The 14,230-nt window shown below is 39.2% G+C and overlaps 1 protein-coding gene across 2 annotated transcripts in view; it reads left to right on the top strand.

Moving 5' to 3' along the window:
- Nucleotides 1-1,145: 1,145 nt before the first annotated feature.
- GK (glycerol kinase) overlaps nucleotides 1,146-14,230 on the top strand; it is a gene marked incomplete at both ends in the record, with an annotated part of 32,044 nt that continues 18,959 nt past the window's right edge. The window contains 8 exons of one of the 2 annotated variants that reach the window (XM_082007457.1): nucleotides 1,146-1,223; nucleotides 9,199-9,272; nucleotides 9,945-10,051; nucleotides 10,625-10,702; nucleotides 11,690-11,769; nucleotides 12,787-12,924; nucleotides 13,403-13,512; nucleotides 14,121-14,187. In XM_082007457.1, coding sequence (XP_081863583.1) covers nucleotides 1,146-1,223; nucleotides 9,199-9,272; nucleotides 9,945-10,051; nucleotides 10,625-10,702; nucleotides 11,690-11,769; nucleotides 12,787-12,924; nucleotides 13,403-13,512; nucleotides 14,121-14,187 — 732 coding nt within the window. Of the gene's footprint in view, nucleotides 1,224-9,198; nucleotides 9,273-9,944; nucleotides 10,052-10,624; nucleotides 10,703-11,689; nucleotides 11,770-12,786; nucleotides 12,925-13,402; nucleotides 13,513-14,120; nucleotides 14,206-14,230 lie in introns of both variants that reach the window. The other variant, XM_082007456.1, reaches the window with a different exon arrangement.

Raw genomic sequence — 14,230 nt, 5'->3', positions numbered from 1 at the left:
ATGCTGACAAAATACCACGAGTTTGGACAACTACCACTAATGGGGAGTTGCAACAAAGACAAATCTACTTAATGGCCTCTGTGGGGGCTGACATACTGGCAACATGTGTCACTAGGAAACTTCTCATGTGCTTTAGTCAGCGTTATTAACTTTTGCAATTTTATCACGGGTCTTGCAACACCAGCAGTTTTTCTTGAAGCACTAGCTGCCAACACATAGTAAGGAAGGAGGATCCAGCTCCCATTTTTTAAAGTTAATGAGTATTTCTTCTTGATGCAGAATACATTCAAAGCTTTAGCTTTCAAAGCTCAAAGCTTTGAATTCAAAGCTTTAGCTTTGAAAGGTGAAACAAGCCCCTTTGGGGCTGCTAACGGTTTTCAGCTGACGCCATGGCTAAGGTGACTCAGTTTTGAATGCCTCCTCAGCAATATTGGCTCAGAAAATAAAATTTTCAGCGGCATCGCGGCTTGGCACCTCCCGACCACATATCCTCCGCGGCTGGATCCAACCTTAGAGCGGCAGCGCCGCGGGCCGCACCGGGAAAGACGGCCGGGCCCGCGAGGGATTTCTTTCCGCTCTCCCCGATTACGGGCGAAAGAGGTTTCGCTCCGGGCAACGCCGCCACGGGACACAAATGACTCCAGACTGGGGCCCCGGGACCTCGTCCAGCAGGCTCTCCCGGGAACGTCGCACAGCCTCCGAAGACCCTCGCCAAGCGGCACGGGCCTCCCTCAGTGAACACCTCAGACTTCCCGCGCCTTCCCCCGGGCCAACGGCTCCCCTCAGGCCAACGGCTCTGACACGCGCAGAACGGGGGCGGGGGGGGAGTGGTGAGGAAGCCTCTGCCGCACACCGCCTATCACGTGATCCCCACCGCTCCCCTCGCCGCTGGCCCACTTCCTGCGCTCCACCGCCCCGCCCCCAGCCTCCCCGCCCCCGCCGCGCCCCGAGCGCTGGTTGGCTGCGGGCTGACACTGCGCGCGGCAGCGCCCCCCGCCCTGCCCGCCCCCGCCCCGCCCCGCCGCCGGCTTCATCCCGGCATCCACGCGCCGCTGGCCGTGAGCTGCCAGGGCAGTGTCAGTGCGGCCGTTACCCGTTCGCTGAGGGATCGCTGAGGGGACCCAACGGGCGGCTGCGGGGGCCTCATGGCCGCGTCGGACCGGATGGTGCTGGGGCCACTGGTGGGCTCCATCGATCAAGGCACCAGCTCCACTCGCTTCCTGGTGAGCACATCGTGGGGCTTGGGGCGGCCCAGGGCGCGGAGGCAGGCGGGGGCAGCCGGCGGCCTGACAGAGCCGCTGCGTCCGCTCCTTCCCTCTCCCGCATCCTCGCGGGGTCTCTCCGGCTTCTGCCGTGCCCTTGGGGAAGGGCAGGGGGAGCGGGCCGCGCAGGGCCGTGCTGCCACTGCCCCGGCTCCCGTCTCCTGCCCCGGACCGGCATCCCTCTGCTCCCCGGAGGGCCAGAGCTGCTGCGCCGCCAGGAGAAGCGGGCGCTGGTGGACACGGGGGTGGGTGGCGGAGCCGCCGGCCAGCGGGGTCCCTCCGTGATCAGACCGCCATCGCCTTCCCGCCGCGCTGGGCGGCAAGCAGCGCTGCCCGTCCCGCGGAGGGCCGGGGGGAGCGGGCCGTGCCGCGGTGCTAGCAGCGCCCGCCCGGCCCCAGAGCGAGCCGGAGGCCAGCATTTCTGTCTGCTGCTTTGAGGCAGCTGCAAAATCCTGATGCTTGGAGCTGGGTGTGTTTTAAATCTGTCGGGTATCTCGCCCTGAATGAAATCTAATGGACAAGGTGCTCAGGCACTGGAGAAATAGATCCGTGTGAGTTCAGTGACGGTGATTAGCTGATGTCCAAACAATGCAATGACTCTGCTGTGTTCCCCTCTAAAACCTACTTGGGCCTGTTGGAGTGGTTGCTGCAGTTCTGGATGCTACAACCCTAGTGTCAGTGCATTCCGTGCACTGTAGGTATTCGGGTGACTGAACTTGTACACCTTCTGAAAGATGAGCCTGTTTAAACACTAGATGAAGATAGTTTGTTTAAGGTTGGGCTGATTAATATATTAATCATGTATATATATAAGCCCTTTAGTTTAAGGATCTAGTTATTTCCATATTATGCAATAGACAGTAACTAATGTTGTTGTTGTATATGAAACTTACTATGTAAACTTCCTGCTTGCAAATCTCTACAAATGTCCTGTCGCCTAGTCAGTAAGTCATGGTAAGTCATTTTACTTAGAACCCAGTGATAATTTTCACAGTGGAAGTAGAGCAGAGTTAATGGCAAGGTATAAAATGTTGTCAAGTGTATACAATGCTGAACTTGGAAGATGAATGTTTTGACTTGCCCTTGCTTTTTTCTTTTTTCTTTCCTTTTTTTTTTTTTAAATGCTTCCCTCATGTAGAATTTTCTTTCCTGAAGCAGGAGACTAGAATATCTTCTTGACCTGTGTTACCATTATTACTCAATATCGTGACCTTCATGGGATTGTCAAATGACAAAACACAGATCTGGGGGGGAGAGAAACTCCAAACTGACAAATGACACCAGCGGGCTATCTTGAATGCCAGTCAGGAGTCCATTTCGGAAAAGAATTTGGAAGAGTTCCCTGTAACACCTGAAGATAAATTCTATCTGTACTATATCTATAAATTCTATCATACTTTATATGTATGCCAAGTTAACTTTTTTCTTAACCTAAAGGATAACACTAGTAGAACTAAAAGAGACACTGCAAGCTTTCAATTTAAGAATGTAAAAATTTAAAAACTCAGGCTCTCTTTGCAAGTATTTTTACAAGTTCTTCTAACAAGGAATTTCTTACACTAGATGCATTTATCAATGGTTTTTATACAGTTGGGGTTTTTTTCTGTCTGTATGAGGTATGTTTGCTCTATCTGAGGATTCAAGGACTCACACAAATAAATAAGAGGCCATACTTCTTCCCTTAATTTTTTTTAAAAAGTGTCTGGCACTTTTTTCAAGTCAGCTTGTATCTGTCTCAGTTTCTCTCAATTAATTTCAAAATCCATCATTGTCTTAAACTTGGCAGTGTGATCAAACTATTGTGATAATAAAGTCATGTGCATTTGAGCAAAAAAGATACATCATCACTGATTTAAATCAGAACATGGAGTAGTGGGGAAGAAGAGGGCAAAGTGTGCAGGGTTCTGCTACAAACCGTGACAGTCATTCAGATAATAACACGTCTATCTGTAGAATTCTGTGTTGGAAAGAGATTGCCACAGTTAGAAGAGAGATTTTGCTTTGAAATATTTTAAGCCAAAATGTAATGTGGTGTTCTTTTTGCCTGAGTTGTTTCCTCGGCGCTCTGATTACTTCTCAGTCTTTTACTGTGTTAGTTGCTTTGCATACCTTTCTCACTGCTTTCTGTAATTTTTTTTTTCCTAGTGCTTCCAACAATTTTCATCTTTACCAAGTCACCAGTTAAAATCATATTGTTGGTTACTTTGCACATATCTATTCAGTAGTACAGTGCAACTGTTACCTAGTTTTTAAAATGGAAGACATGTTTTTTGACCAGGTTAAAGATGTCTGGGTGAAAAACGGGCTGGTCCTTTGGGGCCAAGGGGTAGCGTCAACTGTTCAGAGTCTAAATTCACAATTACAGGTAGCCAATTTACAAGTGGTGTTCCACAGCAGTCAGCAGCAAGGGCTGATAGCCCGTAGTATTTTCATCAACAGCCTGGAGGATGGGTTGGAATGCCCTCTCAAGTTTGCAGATGACCACAGACCAGGGGGAGGAGTTGACTGGAATTCCAGTTGGAGAAAGGGCCTGGCAGAAGCTTCGTGGAGTTAAACGAAGTATAGCACTTGGGACAGGAGGCTAAGAAGCAGCTTAGTGAAAAAGGACTCAGATTCCTCGTGGACAGCAAGTTGAATATGTGAGCAATGTGTCCTTGTGGTGGTGAAGATGAACCACATTAAGAAAAGTGCAGACTGCAGATCAAAGGAAGTAATGATTGCCATCTGTGTGGCACTTAGGAGGCAGCATCGGGAACAGTGTGTCTGGTTTTGGTCCCCCCAGAGGATGAGAGAGTCTGAAGAACTGGATTTTGTCCAGCAGAGGGTGATTAACATGATCAGTGCACTGCAGCACAAGGCATGCAAGGAGAGGTTGGGAGATCAGGGGTTGGTTCATCATAGGGAAGTCTAAGGGGGTGTCTTCAGCTATCTAACCACAGGTCTTGGAGGACACAGAATCAGCCTTTTCTCAGATGTGCACAGAAGAAGACAACAGGCAATGAACACAAGTTGCAGCAAGGGAAATTTCAAGAAAGAAATTTCAAGTAAGGAAGAAATGTTTCACTATGAGGGGCTCTGGATCAGGGGCTCAGAAAGCCTATGGAATTTCCATCCTTGCAGATACTCAACACCTGACTAGAAAAGTCCCTAAACAAGCTGGTCTAACTTTAAGTATACCTGAGCAATGGGTTGGGCTAGATGATCTCCAGAGATTTCTTCCAGAATTAATTATTCTGTATATGGACAGAAGTTTTTAAAGATGCTCCTGCTTCCATGAATGAGGCTGTATGAGCATAAACAATGAAGAAGCATCAGAACTTGGGTGCATTTCTGTTACTGTCACTCCTTATTTATCCTTGTCTCTCACATACACTACACATAGAGCTTTAGCTTATGCTGTAGTTTTACCCTCTGGGGACCCTAATTTGTATCTTTTCTTTGCTAAGCTACTTGCTTTTGCAAAATAAACTGTAATTATTTTTGAGATCTCAACTTTTCTGTGAAGTTGGGTTGAACCTGCATAAAAGAATACGAGTTACCAGGGAGAGCACAGTGCTTTGAGTACCAGTGCAATTGCTTAAGGTGCATTTTCTCAAAGATATCAAGCAGGAAAATAAATTGAGTAGGCTAAACAAGTGTACCCAGATGACTAAATTCTGGTCTGGATGTTTTGCCCAATATTTTCATCAAATACTTGCATCTCTCATGTTCCATTTTATTCTATTCAAGAATCATATAATAGAAATCCATTCTAAATGGATTCTGCTAAAAATCTTGGGATCAGGAACTAATGGCCACGTAAACCACTGCCTGATCTCTTGAAAGGTATTTTCTGGATAAAGTTCTTCTGGCATTTTATCCAGGAACAGCAAGAATTGAAATATTCAGTGAAGTACATATACAGTGAAATATGTATACAGTACTTCAAGTTCTACGTTTGTCAGTCAGACACAGACAATTTTTTTTCCACCTCAGTGGAATATTTCTTTCTTCCTCTACTTCATTTCTGGGAAAAACATTCAAGTAAAGCTATATCACAGTGTAACCATTCTTTTCAGTTAACAAAAACTATTAACAAAATCTTTTCTTAACAAAAACTAGTGTTAGATGAGGAAAAACTTACTACCCATTAAGCCTGGCCTTCAGAGGGGAATCCATTTCACTCCTCTACTGAAGTAACATAAAGTTTTGGGAAGAAGCAAAACTTGATTGTATAGCTAACAAGAAGGGTTAAAAATACTGCAAATACTTTCATTTTTCCCTAACTCTTTGCTTTTATCACTTAAAATACGCTGTGGTTTTGTTTTTTATTCCCGTAATCATAAGAATCTCTTTGAGGGGGGCCAGATATCTCTTCATCAGGAGCCGTCCAAGCAAGATAATTTCTAGGAGCCTTGTTAAACTCTGCTAATTCATAAGTTCTGACTGCCTGCTAATATTAGTCAGATGCTAGAAGTGGAATTATTGTTCGTCTGTCAGCCTTCCCCCAGTTGGGTTGATTTCAATGCAATTTCAGAGCTTGTTTGCCTGCAAAGCTGTGGCTGTTCCAGCTTAACTCATGAAGATGCAAGATAGGCCAACAGAAGTAGCGTTTCCGCATGCAGAGTTACATGACAAAGCTTGAGAGTCATGAAAAGTTACTTCTAAAATTTATTGTCTTTTCAGCTGTGCAGCTTCTTGCATCACTTCCATGAGCCTCATGTTTCTGTTTGTCTCATATTTCTTTTCATTCTTTGAAAATTTTTACAACTGATTGATCTGAATTCTTTTCCACTAAGACAATAAAGACTCAATATAATACTATGTAACTGTTTGCACCCCTTCATATGATATCATGTATTGTATTAGAGACCCTATAGAGAACTTGAGTCAAGTGATCGACCCTTGTGCTTGTCTGCTTGCTTACATACAGTGTAGGTAAGTAGGTCTTTCTTCTGTCCTTCACTCTGAGATTCAAAGCCCAAGCTCTAATTCTTTGTATGATAATTTGTTGGGAGTGGAAGGAGGGTGTTATTTATTCCTTTTCTTTAATCTTTCACCAGAGAATTAAGTACATATCTGGTGGTTTTCACTGTCTTTCATCAAATCATCTCTGTTCAAGATAGCTCTACATGTCCAAATAGCCTGGACAATTCTTTTGTGGCTATTGATGATACAATTAGGGCAAAACTGACTTTGGCTGGTTTTTTTTCCCACCCTACAAAAAGTGAGAGATCAGTATCATAAACTGGAAATAGTTCTTAATGAGTATGAAAGGAAGGAAGCAGTGACAGAAATATGCTTCAAGCCTGTTTCAGCAGGAATGTATTGACCTTATCTAAATTACTCATACTTACTGTCTCCTATTTCTCTTTCTAATCACTGTCAGAGAGAAACTGTTTTGGGGTTTCTTTGGCAACAAGGTTTTTTTGAGGGGTGGGCAGGAAAGGAGGGGAGGTCTTACTTTTTCTATTTATGCCCTACTTTGTTTCTCATCTTCTAGATTTAAATGTAATGGTTCATTTATGTTTGGCATCCTTTCCTGTATCAGAATTTCTATTTATCACTGTAGAACATGGTATTGTTCTCAGTGAAACTTTTTAATCCCTTGCCCTGAGGAGTGTCTGCTGCTTTTGTTCAAAGTGTCAGAAGCTTGTGGTTTTGTGATGGATTAGGAGAGCATGTTTACCTAGTTCTTCTCTATGGGCATGAAAAATCTATGTATATGTAGCATTGCATTGCTTCTGTTGAGAATTTATTGCCAGCAGAACAGCTTGCTTAGAAGGAGGTAAAAAGCCTTGCTGTGCTAGAGTTTCACCCTTTATTATCTGCAGGTCACACACACCAGGTTCAATAAATGACCTTGTCTAATTGAATCTATATTTACTTCCTGCTAAGGGTAGGAATCCTTATGCAATGGTGAATGATTACCAAATGATATTTAACATTGTTAGTAGGTCAGATATATACAGGTTGAATAAAAAGTCTTCTATCTTTCTATCTTTATTATAAAAACCTAGTAAATGTTACTGTGCTTTTGGCAGAAAGGCAATTTCAAGTAAAAAAAACCTTGCTTGCATACATGCAAACCTTAATCTCTCCTATTAACTATCTTGCATAGTGTCTTAAAACCCATGTCCCATTATACTAGTTCATTCCAAGCATGTAGTACTGACAGTTTACCCTTTCATTAGGATAGCTTCATGGCAAGACTGAGCTCGTCAATGAAACACAAATAAGTAAGTACGGTAAAGAGAATACAGTGGTGCTTTTTCTATGTAATTTTTCCAACTGATAACAGAAAAAGACAAACATGTACCTTTTTAAGACTTCTTTTCTGGGCAGTGGAGGGGAAAAATGAGCTTTCAGTATATTCCAGAGGGGTTGTGCTGTTTCCATCCTTGGAGGTTTTCAGAAAGACCTGCCTAGAAATAGTCATTGAGCAACCTGGTCTAATCTCATAGCTGACCCTGCTTTGAGCAGGAGGTTGTACTAGAGATCTCTCAAGGTTCTTTTCAGCCTGAATTATTCTATGATTCTAATATATAACTAGAATGTTTTTAAACTTCAAAGTTTCACTCTAAAGATGGACTTCAAGGTTTCGAAGAAACTGGAGAATCAGAACTTCATCTGCTTTTTGTCAGATTTGTTCTAATAGTTTCAGAGAAATCAAGAGTTTATGGATTAAAAGCTTTAAAAGAAATTCCTAGAATTTGTAGAATGAGAAGAGAACATTATCAAGAAAGTCTAGAAAAGATTCCATTGTATCCTAGAGAGTGGATGAGTATAATGGAATTTTGGACCCCTAGCATGAGAGTGGTTTCTAAATCTGACCCTCCTCTGCTTGCCATAAAAAGATAGGAAGGTGCATCCTACTGGCATGTTCTGCAGTTCACCTGAGTGCTGTTAGACTTTACTTTCTAGGTGCCTGAATGTTCTTCAAGCACAAGATTCTGCACGGTGCTAGTGAGAGCGAGCCATTTTCACAGGAAAGTCATCATTTCCCACTCAGTTATGCTGGCTTACTCATTGTACAATTAAGTTGAATGTTTTACTGGGTGTCATCTTAGCTTGGCCACAGTGGATTACTTTTGGAAACAGGCCACTGATGGTTAATGAAGATTGTTATGTATTCTAGCTGAGCTGCTACTGCAAGGCAGGGCCTCTAAGTTGTGATTCCTTAAGAACAGCCATTAGTATAGTCCTCAGGATTCTCTACTCTGCTGTTTTTTATTGTAGTATATCCAAATCTAAGTCACTTTTCTGCATGTTCTTCTATCTTTTAATGCATTGTGTTGCTGCAGTGATGTTCTTTTCTTGTCAGATTGTTCATGAGCTCTGTATTTGTAGTTTGTTTTGAAACAAACTGGGTTCTGCCTAGGTGCTTTTCCTTTCTTCACAGTTTGGTCCTTTCTGTGGTTTCTAAACTATATGTGATTGTCTCTTAAAATTGCTCTTCCTAAAAGTGAGCTAACCCAAGACAAGGCGTAGTTCTGGCATTAGACTATCAGAGCGGGAACTAAAGAAATGTTATTATGACTAGCAGTGGGTATTTTACTGAGAGGATGTTCTAAAATGCATCATTAGTTTAATTTCTACACTCTCCACAAGAAAAAATGTGGTTCTTTCCCAATCTATCAAGAAAAAAAAGGATGTTCTAAAATGCATCATTAGTTTAATTTCTACACTCTCCACAAGAAGAAATGTGGTTCTTTCCCAATCTATCAAGAAAAAAAAGCAGTTATAATTGACAGCAAAGCTTACCAAAATTTTATTTGCTTACTTTAATTACAAAAATTCATGTATCTGAACCCAGGCTATATGGATATTTGGGTTGGTGATAGAAAATTACTATCAATTGTCATGGCACTGTATTTGTTCAAAAGAAAAAATGTTAATTTATTGTTGTTTAATCTTCTGTGTTCATAGAAAAATCCAATGTGTAATTTATTTGCAGGTTTTTAATGCAAAAACAGCAGAGCTCTTGAGTCACCATCAAGTTGAGATACAGCAGAAATTCCCTAAAGAAGGGTATGAATTTTCTGTGGTTTTTTATTTGTGTACATTTTGGTAGAGCTTATGTATTTTATCTATGAATGATCAAAACTGAAGTTGATTAATAATTATTAAGAACATAGTATCTGCTATAAAAGACTGTGTGGTAGGAAAAATGGCATAAAAAAACTCGCATTGGATGTCTGGTATCTGCTCTGAGTTACATGTGCTAAAAATACTTAGTGTTTTACTCTGATTGCTCATTAACATATTTAAAGTTTAAGCTTTAAGGCTTAAAGCTCAAATTTAAACAAGACTTAAAGTTTCATTTAAAGTGGTGAAGCTGGTCATTTTTACAATTTAATCATGATCTTCAGCTTAGTCCATAGAAATTTCTTAGTTTGTTCTCTGAGGTGTTTTTGTTTGTTTGTTTGTTCCTAACTAACCTACCATTTGCTGCCAAAGCCCTCTGTATGGAATAAACAAAACAAAATACTTTGTTTTCTGCAGATGGTTTTGTTGTGAAAATACAGCTTACTGTTTAAAAGATGTTTGAAATTCATTACACTTTTTCTGGATATGTAAAACATACTTTGTGGTTATGATTGTGTCAAAATGCTCAGCTGATTTTTCAGACTAGAATTTCTTTTTTTCCCTAAATGTAATTTTTTTGTCTTTTTATTAACTGGTGTTTACTGTTTGTTAAAGATGGGTGGAACAAGATCCAAAGGAAATACTAAAGTCTGTCCATGAATGTGTCGAAAGGGCCTGTGAGAAACTGCAACAACTGAACATAGACATCACTAACATAAAAGGTATTCCTAGTACTTAAGGGTAACTGAGGGCTTTAACATACTCATGGTTGAGCAAGTCAGATTCTCTAGTTTTTAAGTCAATAAATAGAAAGGTGGCAGCATGTGCTGTGCTCAGAGAAAATGTTAAATTGGAACTGAGACCAGTTTGTTTGGGAGGAATAATGAGAAAATAAGTACTTTGTGTGTATTAGCAATGCAGAATCTACAAAGTAGACTTAACCTAATCTTGCAAAATCATAGAGGCAAGTGATGAATAAAGACATTCTGAAATTTAAATTAGGACTTATTGGGAGAAGCTAGTTCCCCTGTCAGTGTTGTTGCTGTCTCTGTGGCAAAAAAAAAAGAGGGAGACTTAGAGCACATAGGTTAAGCAGCAGAAGTCGAATGATGAGTTTTTAGAAGTAATATTTCTAGATTATAACATTAAAAATTGGAAGCTTTTTGTTTCCCATGACTTTCCTCTTCTCCTTACCTGTTCCTCCCTCCTCTCCACCTCTCCCTTTCCTCCCTCACCCCCCAAAAGAGGAAAAGAAACCTTCTGAAAAGATTGCTTCTTTCTATTTTGTCCTGAAGCCATTGGAGTCAGCAATCAGAGGGAAACAACAGTGGTTTGGGACAAGACAACTGGAGAACCTCTTTATAATGCTATTGGTAACAACTATACTTCCTGAATATGCAGTATTGTAAAATGAGTGTGTTGTAGAGAAATGCTTTCCTAGTTTCCCATGCAGATCTCATTGTGGCCTAGCCTACTAATTTCTTTGATTTTTTGATATCTGTGTCATAAGTTGTGTGTTTGTATACACCAGTGCAATTAAAAAAACCCTATTCTGTTAAAATTATTACTTAATAGTTAATAAATCGCTTTATGGGCTTTTAATAAAAAGCAGTGTTCCTGAGGGGATTTGTACATCCTTGACATGGAATGAAGCCCTTGACTTATGCCAAATCACCTCCTTTTAAATGAAGGAGCTTAATAAATTTTCAGGATGCTTTTGATTTTACTTTAAAGGAAAAACCCGTTACTAGGTTTAATGAATACTTTTTTGATTTGAAGTTTTATTTTTAACTTACCTCAGCTTTTCAGATTATGTCAGCTGAGAAATGGTACTTGTCTAGATTTGTTCTTTTAGGCCATGTCAAGTGCCAGATTTAGCTTTGCATAGTATCACTGAAAAAACAGGACTCTTCTATATTCAAATACATGTTAACAGCTTTATCTTAAGCCCAGCTGTACCTTGATAACTCTGGCAGTTCAAAGTTTTCACAGGAATAGTAAATAATCAACCTGGTATTTGTTTCAACCTCTTAGTTTAATGACAGTCATCTGCTGTAAACAAAGTAGTATTAGTCATTTGCTTATGTTCTGATAAAGTATATATCCTATTGTGTGGAAAATCCTGTTTGATTTCTCAGATCATTTGTTCTTCTAAATCAAATGAGTTTATCTAAACGTTTTTAATTTTTACAACAGTGCATTTAAAATACAATGGCAATACAATATTCTTTCAACTACATGAAAATCTAAAAATAAAGACAAGAATTTACTGGCAAGAGCTCTAGTTTTGTAGAAGCTTGTACATGTCACTTTTTGTGTATTAAATGAGTTGATCAGTTAATTTTATTCATGTTTTTTAGTGTGGCTTGACTTGAGAACACAGTCAACAGTTGAGCGGCTTCTTAAAAGAATTCCAGGAAAAAACAAAGCCTTTTTTAAGGTAAGAGATATTACAGAACACTTAAATAGTAGATGGACTCTTATTGCTACAGTGTATAATGTTTTTGGAGATGTGTGCTTAAAATTCCCCAAACCAAAGTCAGTCAGCTGTAGCTTCCAGTCCCTTCTTAGCTTGTCAAATAATAAAAAAAGTGCATCATACTATACACCCATCTGAGACTGGAGAATGTTTATTTTCCTCAAAATATGTGGTTAACACTCCTTACATATCTCACTAGAGAAGTTAAATGAGTAATCGTTAGTGAAACTTAATCACATGCTACCTATCCAATGATAAGTACACCACACACAAAAAAATTAAGAGCAAATAGAAATAAACTGTTTGGAAAATAACATATTGATGTGAAATACATTATCCTTTTTCAACTTATTCCATACTATTAAAATTAATTGCAATCAATTTATTAAGAACTGGGAAGATAATTTATAAAGAGCAAATTCTTTTTTTTTTTAATATGAGGATATATATAACAATTTGGAAAATAAATACTTGCAAAAAGGTGTCATAATTCTTTGATTTATATTGTCCTTGACTGACTTTATACATATTCTATATATTATATGCTTTCCTATAGGTAGGAAATGGATGTCAAAAACCATATACACTTACTTGATTTTTAAGTTCTAGTAGAATACAAATCCCATCTTTACTGTGTTGTACTGCTCATTTTGTTGTCATTACATGCTGTCTGGTCATATGGAGATATCCTAGATAAGACAGGACTTCTGCAAACAACTATTTCCACGTAAATGGTCTTTGAACTGCATTTAGATCAGCTTTGATCTTTGTCCATTAATGCACTCATTTGTTTTTCATATTTTCAGACTTATGTATTGTATGCTTAGTACTTTTTAAATAACAAGTTTGTATAATTTCTCTGAGTTTTGTGTCTTTGTTTTTTCACTTACTGTCACCATTTTTATATAAAATTACAGTATTCATGGAAAAGATACTTGCATGGTGTTTAAATTACTTGGTTTTCTTTTATTTTGACAGTTTAGGACTGGTCTTCCACTTAGTACTTATTTTAGTGCAGTGAAACTTCGATGGCTTTTGGATAATGTGGAAGAGATTAGGCAAGCAGTTGATGATGGAAGAGCTATGTTTGGGACTATTGATTCATGGCTTATATGGGTATGTATTTGTGAGTTTATTATCACTCTTTTTAAAATTAATTTCCATACCATGCAAATTCCTGTGCAAAGTACTGTGATACATAATGCCCACTGGTCACACAGTGATGTCAATAGAAGCCACTAAGAAATTCCATTAAAGTTCCTTACAAGATAAACTTTTACTGTCCTTGTATCACTATTACCATTTATAGGCTGCTGTAAAATTTTGCTCATGCTTTTGGAAAAATCTTGAACTTTAGAAAAGTGTATTAGCCACCTTTGCAATATAAGAATCCAGGAGGTACTGTTGTACCCTTACTAGCTCTCTCATGCCTTTGTTTCACTATAACAGGTCTGCCACTTTAGTTGTTGCAGAAATATCAGAGTCCCCAGTCCCAAGCTGAAAGCTTTGTGAATTTAGAAAATTTTTTTGTAATTAGTTGAAGTAAACCTATGTCTTTTCTTGGCGAATACTATTGATATATTTTTTTTTTCAGAGTTTGACAGGTGGAAAGAATGGAGGTGTTCACTGTACAGATGTAACCAATGCCAGCAGAACAATGTTGTTCAACATTCATTCCTTGGAATGGGATCCTGAGCTCTGCCAGTAAGCTCAGTTTTTCAGTAATATTGTTAGTTAAATAGATTCTGTAAGTGATGTGTGAAGAAACTTATTTTATAGTAAGATTTCTTACATAGAATAAGATCAGCAATTACTTTTGTATTTACTGTTAACACTGGTAATTAAGACTCATCATTCTCCAGATGTCCAAATTACAACTGTCTGGATTAATTAAAAGTAGCAGATTTTTTCTGTAGGTGGTTCATGGAAACAATGACATTTAATAGTTTCTTTATTCTTTAATCAAATTTGTAAGGCTGTTGCAATGCTAGTGTCTCTATTTTATATTTAAATTTAAATTTATGAACAACAATATTATAAAGATATTGTTGGAAGGTGAGTGACTTCCCAGATGAAAGAGTTGGAGATGTCTTCAAAATATTAAAATATATGCTGTTTTACTCCATAATTCAGTGTCACATACTGTAACAAGTGGAAAAACACATAATGATGGATTAAACTCTAGAAAGCAAAGTTCCTGTTATAGTGGGGTTTTTTTCTTTACAGCTTAAACTTACTTAAGAGAATAAATGCAAAAATGCTTTCTGATTTAGCACTGACCATAAATATGAATTATTTTGTATTGTGTTCAGGTTCTTTGATATTCCTATGGAAATACTCCCAAAAGTACGAAGCTCCTCTGAGATTTATGGCCTGATGGTATGTTTTCTTGTGTGTGTGTGTGAAGTTAATCTTGTAAAAA

Source organism: Phaethon aethereus (assembly GCF_964289735.1).
Source record: "Phaethon aethereus genome assembly, chromosome: 1".
Lineage (NCBI taxonomy): Eukaryota > Metazoa > Chordata > Aves > Phaethontiformes > Phaethontidae > Phaethon > Phaethon aethereus.
The sequence above is the reverse complement of the archived record's forward strand: the minus strand, read 5'-3'. Positions and strand labels throughout refer to the sequence as shown.